The 12,302-nt window shown below is 51.7% G+C and overlaps 1 protein-coding gene across 2 annotated transcripts in view; it reads right to left on the bottom strand.

The window, feature by feature from the left end:
• Positions 1–12,302, bottom strand: part of MKS1 (MKS transition zone complex subunit 1) — a 389,790-nt gene that overhangs the window by 335,626 nt on the left and 41,862 nt on the right. For both annotated transcript variants that reach the window (XM_078679578.1, XM_078679577.1), the window contains exon 3: positions 9,404–9,468. In XM_078679578.1, the coding sequence (XP_078535704.1) occupies positions 9,404–9,468 (65 nt within the window). The remainder of the gene's footprint in view (positions 1–9,403; positions 9,469–12,302) is intronic.

The raw sequence follows: 12,302 nt of genomic DNA, 5'->3' as shown, positions 1-12,302 counted from the left end.
AGAGATGGACGGGATAGGAGAGCGAGTGGCGGACCTGGAGTCCAAATGTGATAACAGAGACACTGAGCTTGCGGCCCTGCAGCAGAAATCATCCGCCTCCACGATCAACAGGTGGATCTTCAGCTGCACATGGAAGATCTAGAGAACCGCTCCAGAATACATAACATATGTTATGTTATGTTAAGTGTAGCTTATAAAGCGCACTGACACCGAAGCTTCCTGGCGCTGATAGACAGAACAAAATGAGGGGGGAGCAAAAATAACAGAATCTAAATAAGGGTGGGGAAAAGGTGGGTTTTTAACATTTTTCTGAAATTCAGAAGGGAAGAGCAAGATTTGATCGGGAGAGGGAGGAGGTTCCAGAGCGCAGGAGCTAGATAAGAGAACCGACGACCGCCGAATCTCTTGGTTTTGCTCTTGGGGGTGGTCAGCAAATCGCGGTGGGCAGATCAGAGATTGCGTGTAGGACAGTGAGGGCGGATGAGGGATTTTAGAAAAGCGGGGCTAGGGCAGTGAAGTGCTTTGAAGGTAAGGCAGGCCACCTTGAAGGCGGCCCTTCGGTCAACTGGGAGCCAATGGAGGCTCGTGAGCAGAGGTTTAGCCGATTGCCACCTGGGAGTTCCATGGATCAGGCGGGCCGCTTGATTCTGGACAACTTGGAGGCGTTGAATCAGAAATTGTGGCAGACCGTGGTAGATGGCGTTGGAAAAATCCAGACGGGAGAGTACCAACGAAATAACAGTTTGGGTAAGTGCCGCCGGGGAAGGACGTGGCGAACTTTGCGGATCCTCCGAAGTTGATACATACAAGAGGAGACCACCGCTCCAACTTGAGCCCTGAGAGAGAGCTCGGTGTCTATAATGACGCCCAGACTCTTTACTGTTTTTGCTGGGACGGGGCGGGGGAGCCAAACTCTGGAGGCCAGAACTGTGGGCCCCAGTAGGTGTGACTGAGTCCAGGAAGAAGGAGCTCGGTTTTACTGGGGTTCAACTTCAATTGGTTCTGGTTCATCCAGAGTTGGATGTGAGTCATGGCTCCGTGGAAGGTTTTAATGGCATGTGGTGAGTTAAGAGAAAAGATGATTTGTAAGTGGTCAGCGTAGTTATAGGTGACGATGTCCCATTTCAGAAGTGACTGGATGAGTGGCCGAAGATAAAGATTAAAGAGAAGCGGGGAAAGGGAAGAGCCCTGGGGAACACCACAGGATGTGAGGGTTTTATTGGCAGTGTAAGGACCTAGGCAGACCGCCTGTGTTCTTCCCGTAAGGAAGGACTTGACCCACTCAAGAGCAACGCCCTGGATGCCCGCCTGCCCGACACGGTGGAGAAGGATGTTATGATCCACCGTGTCGAACGCGGCATACAAATCCAGTAGGACGAGGGCTTGGGGGGTTCCCGCGTCCGCGTTACTCCTGAGTGTGTCAAGAACTGCCAGGATAACGGCTTCTGTGGAGTGGGCAGGTCTGAAGCCGGCCTGAGTCGGTTCGAGATAGCAGGAAGATTCTATAAAGCTTGACAGGCAGCGAGTGACGTGGGCCTCCATAAGTTTAGAGAAATAGGGGAGGAGGGAAATGGGGCGATAGTTCGACGGCTCCGCCATATCAGCACCAGGTTTTTTTAGGAGGGGTACCAGGATGGCCTCCTTCAAAGGAGGAGGGGCAGATGCCGCTGCTAAGGGAGCTATTGAGTAGGTGTAAGATACTATCAGGTAAGTTGAGGCATATGCTCCGCAGGACGGACGTCGGACAGCAGTCGTTCGGGGAGCCAGATTTCACGCGAGTGGCTAGTTCCGCCAGGGAGGAGGAGTCTATAATAGGAAAGGAAGTGAAGGACGAGGGGTTGTTAAAGGAATTGTCCGGTGGTAACAGTTGGGGGAGTGGAGGGATAGATTTTTTGATTGTGGAGATTTTTTCTAGGAAAAAGGAATTCAGGGTGTCGCAGGCCTCCTGGGTGGGGGTCTGGGCTGGAAGGGTTCTGTCGTCGATAGTTAGCTCGTTCAGGACTCTGAACACCTCCTTAGATTTGTCGGCTGCTAGAGAGATCCTGTTGGAAAAGTGTTCCATTTTTGCTGAACGGATAGCTGTTTTGAAGTCTTTGCGAGCAGTCAGATAGGATTGTTTGGCTGAGTCAGAATAGTCATGTCTCCAGGTGCGTTCCAACTGGCGTGTTTTTAGTTTCCGGGCTTTAAGATTGTCGGAAAACCACCTATGAGAATTCCGGTGTCTGGTACAGGGGAATTTGACTAAGGGGGCGAACAGGTCACTGGCCGACTCAAGCCAAGAGGCCATATCTTGTTCTAGCCCGTCGATGTCGTTGGGGTCAAGAGTCACCGGGCAGGAGTTGGCCAGGGCGGTGAGGAAGCCATGGGAGTCGTATGAGCTCCATTTACGGGAGAGGCCGCCGGCCATCAGGGGAGCATGGGTCTGACCGGCAACTGTGATGGTGGTGTCCACCAGGTGGTGATCAGACCAGGCACACGGAAGTATGTCTGGTGGGGACAACTCCAGGTTGCAGGTCCAAATCTGGTCCAAAACATGTCCCTTGATGTGAGTGGGTTGAGAGACATGTTGAGCGAGATTCAGGTTTTTAACTGTCTCAAAGAACTCAGTAGCATGGGGGCCGGCGTTAGTATCGCCGAACCAATAGTTTAGGTCGCCGAAGATAGCAAAGTGGGGGTGCAGTGTGAGAAGGGAGGACAATTGTTCACTCATAATGGTGGAAAAAGATGGCATGGAGTGTGGAGGCCGATATAACAGAAGGAGAGTGAGGGAGCCGGTATCCGTTTGCACGTTAATAAGTAGGTTCTCCACCTCCGGGAGGGGAAGAGAGTAGGAGGAGATGGAGTTCAGGCGTTTGGAAATGATGGCCGCTACCCCACCCCCAGGCCGGTCGCCAGGGCGGTCGGCGTGGAGAATGTAATAGTCGGGGGGGAGGGCCGCCAGAATATCTGGCAGGGATTCTGAAGTAAGCCACGTTTCTGTGAGTAGAAGCATGTCGGGATTCGAACTTGATAGCAAGATAAAAATATCCTCAGAGTGCTTTACTAGCGAGCGGGTGTTCAGATATGATACCCTGATGGACGAGGTGTTCCTAGTCGACGTGGCTGGAGGTAGGCGACCGTCGAGGAGGGGTTGGTTGGGGCGCATGAGGCCGACAGAGGAGATGCATTGCAGAACCATAGGAGGTGGCGAGATGGCGGTGTTCTGAAGATCTCTAAGTGCTTGGGGTGAGTATCTAATGGAGTGGACAGCGTGGCATGCCCTCAGGCCCGTCCTGGCGTGGACGGGCGCAGACGGTCTTGCCTTTGGCGTGCCGCCGGCGCGCCCGCTGCGCCCATCCGCTGCGCGGACGTGGGAGGCACATGATTTATGTAGGAAAAAACCAGGAAGGGGCGTGTCCCGTATTCGAAACGAAGCTTTGTCCGAGGCCATCAGGGACTCGTTCCGATATGCCAGGGAGCTTTTTAATCATGTGCCGGGGCGCCCACTGGACTCGGACCTCCGACTTGACAGGGCGCATCGGGCGGGCCCCCGAGAGCATCGCCGGCGCCCCCCCCCCGGACATCCTGGTCTGCGTCCAAGACTACCGTACTAAGGAGGATATTTTGCAGAAGGCAAGGCAGATGCACCCACTCACGTTCCAGGGGACGTCGCTGCTGCTGTTTCAGGATCTGGCGGCTCTCACGTTGCATAAGCGTCGCCTCTTCAAGCCTGTCACGTCTCATCTGCAACAGAAGAACATTCCCTACAGCTGGGGACACCCCTTCCGACTGATCTTTAAGATGGAGAACAAACAGTACCAGCTGCGGTCGGTCTCGGAGGCCTGCCGCTTGCTGGGAATTGAGCCACCCGAGGAGGAAGTGGAGGACCAGCGAGCCACGGCAGAGACGGAAGAGCCCAGGCCCCAGTGGCGCAAGCAACGGAGGAGGCTGCGGGTGAAGAAACCCCCAGCAACTGAGATTGCAGCGGGCCAACGGGCGGCGGTGGAAGCTGTTGCCATAGATGGCGGTGCGGATCCTACGGGGTGAGGGGCCTGGAGCTTCATGGTGGTCCTGATTGCCCGTTTTGGATGAGAGGTCGTCGGCGGGAGGGAGCTCCCGGATAGACTCGTTGGATTACCCCGTGCTACTTTTTTCCTTTCGTCTCTGGATGAAGGACTACTTGTGTGTGAAGTTCGGGGGGGGGGGGGGGTTGGGGGGTCGGGCGGGGGGGGAGGTATGGTCCATGGTTCACTCGTTGTGTGGGAGTGTGTTTGGCCCTGTGATTTGGAGCTCGTGGGGGTGGTGGGGTTCAGGTATGCTGGGGCAAAGGTCCTTTGGGTTGCTACGATGGATGGAACATGGTTACACCAGTTAGATGACGCCAGATGATTTGATCGTCCGCACACTAAACGGCATAACCCGGTCAAACGTAAGCGATCCTGCTTAGCTTAGAGCAGTCTCAAGCAGACATTTGCCTCCTCCAGGAGACAGATCTCCTCACTAAAGATTGTCAGCGGCTTCGTTCCTGTAAGTTTCCCTTTCAATTTTTCTCCTCGTGCACCACTAAAAAGGCAGGGGTGGCAATTTTGGTGGCTCAAAAGTTCAGGGGCAAGGTATTAGGTAAAGCTGCTAAAATTAAGGGGAGGCTGTTGGTGTACAGGTTTGCAGTGGGAGACATTACCTGCACGGTTGGCACAATATATGGGCCCAATGAAGGTCAAGAAAAGTTTCTGCACAAGGCTCTCACTGAAATCACAGACACGACTTACCGCTACATCCTGCTGGGTGGAGATTTGAACTTAGTTTTTGACAACGTACTGGATAGGTCCTGTCAGCGTACCTCGCAGGTGGGGGTTCTCACACCGGAGGGCTTGGCCCGCTTGATGGACCTGGGCGTCATGTATTTATGGCGCATGCGTACTTTTCTGCTGCACGTAAAACGTACGCGCGTTTGGACTACCTGATTGTCTCTACACCCACTCAGGCACACATCACTAGTGTTGACATAGGCACGGTCTCTCTTTCCGACCATGCACCTGTTGCGGCGGTCCTCTCGGTGCCCGCAGCACAGCGTTCACGTAGGATCTGGCGGTTATGGGAGTCATTGCTGTACAGGAAGGAGGTGGTCTCTAAAATTCAGCGCGCAATAGCGGACTACCTCTCCCATAACAGCAATGCTGAAACTACGCTGGATACGCTGTGGGCAGCTCTGAAGTCAGTTCTTAGGGGGGAGTTCATCTCCATCTCGACGGCGGAGAATGTGGAATGTCGGGCTAAACGAGACGAGCTTACACAACTGACCAGGGAGTTGGAACAAATACATAGGAGGACGGGGGCCCCCGAGGATATGGAGGCAACTGAAAGCGGTGCGCCAGCAACTCGCGGCGTTAGACTTAGACCGGGCAGAATTCGTGGCCTTGCGTTTGCGTCACGCATACTATACCGGAGGGGACAGATGCGGGCGCCTACTGGCGCATAAACTACGAGAAGTCACACGGCGACGGGAGGTTCAGGAGATCGGCAGGAAAGATGGCACTCCGGTTACTGCAGATCATGCTATAGCTAGTGCCTTTAGCTAATTTTATGCAGAGTTATACTCTGCCGACCCCCCGGCACCCGCGGCAGAGGCGGACTTTCTGGCTTCTATTCCCCTGCCAGCACTGTCGCAGGATCAGATGGAGTGTCTGGAGAGAGACATTTGACCGGAAGAGGTTATCTCTGCCATCTCTCGCCTCAAGATAGCTAAAGCTCCTTGGCCGGATGGCTTCCCGGCAAGCTTCTACAAAACATTCTGTGCCCAGGTGGCCCCGCTGCTTGCTCGACTCTTCACCTCCTTTTCGGAGGAGGGGGCGATAACGGGAGACCTGCTAGAGGCATCTATCGCCGTGATACCCAAACCGGCCAAGGATCATACCGAGTGTGGAGCGTACAGACCTATCTCTCTCCTAAACGTGGATCTTAAGCTTTATACCGGGATCATCGCCTCACGTTTGGGCCCATACATGGGGGGGCTGGTTGACCCGGACCAGTCCGGGTTTATCCCGGAACGCCAGACCTCTGACAATACCAAAAGAGCCTTCCACCTCCTCGAAAAGGCCGCTCGTACAGAGGGCGAATATATGATGTTGGCCATCGATGCCGAGAAGGCATTCGATAGGGTACACTGGCCATACCTGGAGAAGGTTCTAGAGAAGGTGGGTATGGGCCCGAAATTTCGGACCCGGGTGATGAATTGCTATAAATCCCCCTCGGCCACGGTCCGGGTCAACGGATGTACGTCGCCCCGATTTGCGATCGAACAGGGTACCAGACAGGGTTGCCCGTTGTCCCCCCTACTGTTCGCCCTCCATATGGAACCTCTTGCACAGCTCCTGCGGTTGGACTCGAATGTGCAGGGAATCAGGTTTGGGGGCGATGTCCATACCATAAGTCTGTACGCCGATGACGTACTGATCTCGCTTTCCAACCCCAGGGACTCCCTTCCCTGCGTGCGTTGAAGACCTCGCGAAATTTGGACGGGTCTCGGGCTTCAAAGTTAACATGACCAAATCGGTGGCCCTTGACTTGTCACTGGAGGTGACCACTCGCGCCTGTCTGCAGACGGCGTTTCCCATTCAGTGGGCCTCAGAGGCGGTGCCGTACCTTGGGATACAGCTGGGTCCTTCCCTCGCGACCTCGGTAGATATCAACTATGTCCAATTGCGACTGAAAATTAGGCGCGAGCTGGGGCAGTGGAAATATTACCCGCTGTCCTGGCTGGGTAGGGTTGCGGCTGTCAAAATGACAGTCCTCCCTCAAATTTTATACCTCTTACGCACGATTCCCCTTGGGCCCCCGCGGGGATGGATAAAACTGATGCAATCTGAGTTGTCGCAGTTTATATGGAATGGGAGGAAGCCGCGCCTGAAGATGCGGATAGCGATGTTGGCCCCGGAACAAGGAGGGATAGGGATCCCGGATCTTGCTACATATTTTCAACTGCGCTTCCTGGTGGAGTGGACTAGGTGGGAGTCCGGGAAACACTGGTTGTTCCAGGACCAAGCCATCGCGGTGAGAACCCTGCAGGAGTTTCCCTTCATGCGTCGGGAACACAGGCCCCCTAATCTCTATGCTTCCTTTATTATGCGGGTACCATTGGAGGTCTGGGACCAAGTAGGGGTTAGCCAGGACCTCACTACTCTCCCATCGCCCCGTACCCCCATTGTGGGGAACCCGGACTTCCACCCGGGAATGGACGAACGGGCCTTTACACGCTGGAAGCCTGCCGGCTGCCGAGCTCTCTACCACATCTATGGCTGGGAGGGTGTCATCCCCTTCCGGCAGTTCCGCAGGAGTTCGGACTGCCGGAATCGGAAAGACTCATATATCTGCAGGTGAGGCACTGGGCGCTCAATGACGGTGTGCGACCTCGGCGGATAGACGCTTGACACCATTCGAACGTTGGTTGATTACCCGCACCACGGATAGACAGCTGATCTCGGATCTCTATAAAATGCTCATGCAGAAACATACGTACACCTATAACTCAGGCAGGGTGCGATGGGAGCGGGAGCTGGGGAGGTCCCTTACGCACAAGGAATGGGAGGGGATATACTATAGGGCAAGACATTCGGCATACCACATGGGACTTACTGACACCCTCACGAAGGTAGCGACCTACTGGTACTATACCCCTGAGCGCCTGTACGAGATTGACCGTGTTAACGACCCTCTATGTTGGCGCGGCTGTGGTCAAGTTGGCACACTAGTTCACACACTCTGGGAGTGTAAGTTCCTACAGGAATACTGGAGTCAGATTCTAACGGATATAGACACCCACTTCGACACGGAGATCCCACCCTTTCCCTCCTATGTCCTCTTGGGCTTCCTAATGCACTGACCTACCCATTGCGGTCTCGGCGGGGTCGCCTGATTGCTATCGCGTTGGGGTCCGCAATGCAGAACATATTGGCGCATTGGCGTTCGGCGCAGATTCCCACCCACCAGGGCTGGCTTCATCGCCTTTGGATGATACTTGGAATGGAAAAGCTTTCGTTGTCTAGAATGGGAGAGGAAGCTAAATATGCAGAACTGTGGCGGCCCTTCTTGTCCTTGCTGGCGTCTGAGTTCATTGAGGTGACATGTCCTAACTATCTCGGATTACTGAGGTTGACGGAAGTCGGGGAGGAAGGGAGGGGGACAGGTGTGGCTCCGAAGGATGGGTAAGGACAGTAGGGGGGTAGGCGAGGACCATGGACCATGGGGAAGGGGAGGGGAGGGTGGGGAGGGTGAGGGCTAAGGGCGCGGGTGGAGGTTTGTTGGGTTCCGGGTGGGAAGGGGGTTTGGTTTGTGGCGTTCCTTTTCTTCGTTCATTTCAACTGGCTGAGGTGCAACTTAGCTCAGGCTGGTTGGAGGGTGGTACAGCAGCAGTGCTGTTCCGAGGGGGCGGCTAGATAGCCCTTGGGGTTTGGTGGGGGTGATTGGCATGTACCTGCCCCAGGGATGATGGACCGACGTCACACTTGTGGGGACTGCTAGTGTTTTCATGTTGCTTATGACGTGGCCGGCCCATGCCGGGTTGTAGGCGGCTTGCTGTGTTTAACTATGGTTCCCCCTGATTTGGGAACTGTATGTGCACTGTCCCCTCCATGCCGGCCCGTTGGGTTGTAGGCGGAATGGACAGCGGTCCTTTTTCAGCTCTCTTCTTTGTTGGTCAATAGAAATATTTAATACTAAACAGAGAAACTCAGGAGCAGCAACAATGTCGTGGTGACACCAGGGCTTTAAGTGGAAGCTTTTTCAATATTAAACACACGCCATTGTTGCTGCTTATTTATCTTATGCAACTAGCAACCATTGACAAAGCCAATAGTCCTGGCTTGTTGTAGGTATGAGGATACTTGTTGTATCATATATCTGGATGCAATAACAGAAACAGCAAAATACAAGTCACGCGGCACACTATGCTAAGCACAGATTTTTGGCGTACGTGTTGTTAAGCCACGCCTTTAATTACATTGGCCACACCCCTCTGAGAGACATCCCTCCCCCCAACTTTTTTCATCCCAATTAAAGCCCTGCTCTTACCCAAAAAGCAGTGAGCTCAGGCTCTGGATGAGAAGGGGAGAGGGAAAGTACAAGATACCACAGTGGGAGCCAAACACAACACAAAGTTGTAGACAGGCTACTATCAGTACCAGGGAGGAGGTTTCCACCTCGGAGCTCCAAGTGATGACATACCGAGGGCAGTGTTCTGGTGAGATGGGCGGAAGTACAGAGGGCACAGTTGGCGAGGGGAGGGACAGAGGGTGTTGGTGCTATGTGGTAATCAAACTTCTAAAGTGACGGAGAACAATACACTCATCAAAAATGCAACCTGAAATCACGCATACCCAACACTAGTAAATAGGGTGATTGGGAAACATATTCACAGTGAGTTTTTTACCTGGCTGAAGAGCTTCTCCTGCCACCCGATCACAGCCTCCTCATCATCATCCGGACGGTATCCACCTGAAACAACACATTTCAAACTGGTTTACAGAGAGACGTGCCATCTGACTGTATGATGGGGCGGAAACGCTATTTAGAATCCTACACCTAACGAGGTGCACATAGTTATTTCGCCGGAAGGTCCCTCCTTTCCAAATCATTCAACCTCATGCTTACAGTACAGATCTACAGTTGAATTTAGCATTTTCCAAAAGCATGAATGGAACAGTGCGTTTTCAGCACTTGTGGGTAATCTCTAGAATTTCCAGATTTGCCCAATATGTAGAATTGAAGGGGATCTGGTCTTTAAGAAAGGAGCCAGAACTGGGCTAAGTCTAAATAGAAGTGAATAGTCACAATACATACTTTTGAGTGTAGTGTTTTACTATGAAAACTCAGCCATTTAGATTGCAGGCATAGACCTTTGAAAGGAATACAAAAATACCATGCAATGAAGGGGGGAAATCTGTACATGCCAAAATAAAGACATACACTAGAGATAAATGTTTGCTGTCCTCAGTAGCACAAAGCATCCAACTCCAGGGATCCATGTTTTGCGACCATGATCACAGGTTCAAATCCTATTGGTTCTACTCAGCCTTTCATTCTCCCAGGATCTATGAACCTTAATTGGATAACAATTAACAATAAACATCCATTTTCTGTCAATAGAACCAAGAGAGTCTCACTGCGTTGAAAGCGCACTCTATACAGATGCTTGTCATGCTATTATGATAAGTAATGCTATGCCTAACATCATGTTGCAAGAAGCACTCCTTGGGGGAAGAGCTTTTGTCATGCGTTGAAGCCCACACCTGAAGGGCGTCCCTGATACCACTCATTCAGTGAGAGCCACACAAGTGGTCCGCTTCAATGACAACACCAATTCAGTGAGAGTTGCATTTAGAAGTGCAGGCCCCTGGCATCATTCAGAATGTACACTCTAAAGGTTCTTTACTACTCTGAATTAAAAATGTGTAGAGTGGAGCTGCATACAGTGAAGCAGAGTGTCGGACAGTGGAGCTGCATTGAGCGGAGTATAGTACAATGGCGTAGATTGGGATGTAATGTAATGTAATGTAAGGTGCACTTATATAGCGCGACAGTCACCCCAAGGGTATCCTTGCGCTTAGATTACCGAGCAGCAAGTGTCAGAGCAGAGAAAGGCACGGTCTACTCTCTAGGAAACAATCTGGTTTTCAATTCCTTCCTAAAGCATGACAAGGTGTTCAGTTGTCTAAGCTCCAGAGGAAGTGCTTTCCAAATTCTAGCTGCTGTGTAGCTAAAAGATCTACCCCCCATTCAAGCTTTCTTAACATGGGGAACACAGACCAGATTCATGGAAGAGGAACGCAGAGATCTAACCGGCGAGTACCCTACGAATTTCCTTTGTAGTGCTTTAGGATGTCAGGTCTGGAGATTATCTTCCTATCATCCCGTCATAATTTGGCACTACATCTCGGATGATACTGGCACACCTCTTTGTCATATTTGGGCTTGAATTGAATACACAAAGCCAATGATAATTAGCATATTCATCTCTTTAGTATTATGATCAGCAAAATAAATTGACGACAAAGTGAGCGCGTCAACAAGATAGCCACAAGAGGTCCTCGTTTCCCAAAAGTTGGGATTTGAGAGGAATTTCGCGGGCAGTTTTGTAAAAATTGAGGCATTGGTCTGGTAAATGCAAACACTACGTACATGCCAGTCGATTAGTATCATAGTAGTGGTTCTTCAGAATCAGACGGGGGGAGTAGGCTCCAGATATAATCCTCTATAATCGGCCCACCTTTTCCAAATTTTGTAGTGTTTACCGGGGCATCCCCTTGCCTCGAAGACCTGGAGCTCCAATCCCATACAAAAATCTAGACCTTTCTTCCACACCCCAAGTGAGGGTGAGGATTCATCTCTCCAGACTTGGGCAATATCCAGTTTGGCCAGTGTAAAGCCAGGAATAAGAGCTGGCGCTTACATCTATTCCCACTTATGTCCTCCGTAATATGTAATAGAGCAAATCTCGGTGAGGATACAATGGTCTACCCCAAGACCTCCGACATGCATGTGAACACTCCCTTCCAGAACTTTTTTTTTTATTAAAGTTTTATTGAAAACAACTCCAGAACTTTGATAATATGGGGCATGGCCACACAGTATGAAGGAATGTACCCTCCATAGATGAGTCCAGCAGGCCATAATCTGTGTCTGTTATAATAGGCTCTGTGCAAGTATTAGAACTGGATGAGACGCAGACGAGCCGCAATTGCTGCGCTGGGTGGGGAGTCCAGAGCCTCCACCCAGTCATCGTCCTCTAGGGGCCCCAGATCAGTCTGCCATGCCTCTCTGGTTTTAAACAGTGTGGTAAGGGTGTTGTTAATAAGTGTGCAATATATTTTAGTAATGTTATGGTCTCCTAAGTCGCCCATAAAAACCTTTGCTTCAATAGAGTTAAATTCAGGGATTTCCGTCAGGTGAGACAGGTATGGGGTAAAGGCATGTCGAAATTGGCGATACCAATAAAATTGCGTACTGGGCATAGCGTAGCCTGTTTGTATATCTAAAAAAGACTTACGGGTGCATTCACGCACTACTGCCCCCACCGTGTCAATCCCAATGGCCTCCCAACCTCGGAACCCGGACAAGTGTATTAGCTGTAATAATTGGCCATTGTTTCATAGTGGAGTTTCTCTTGTAAGTCTCCCCAACCAGCCCATCTGCTGGAGCGCCACCTTCCAAATTAAAAAAGTCGTGGTTGTGACAGGTGGTAGGTCACGAAGCAGTGTCGCTGAATAAAGGACCACGTTGAGGACAAGCAGATGGGAGGCCATGTAATATGCCTGAATATCTGGGGTGGC

This window comes from Lissotriton helveticus, chromosome 3_1, assembly GCF_964261635.1.
Source record: "Lissotriton helveticus chromosome 3_1, aLisHel1.1, whole genome shotgun sequence".
Classification (NCBI taxonomy): domain Eukaryota; kingdom Metazoa; phylum Chordata; class Amphibia; order Caudata; family Salamandridae; genus Lissotriton; species Lissotriton helveticus.
This window is presented reverse-complemented; position numbering and strand designations above follow the sequence as displayed.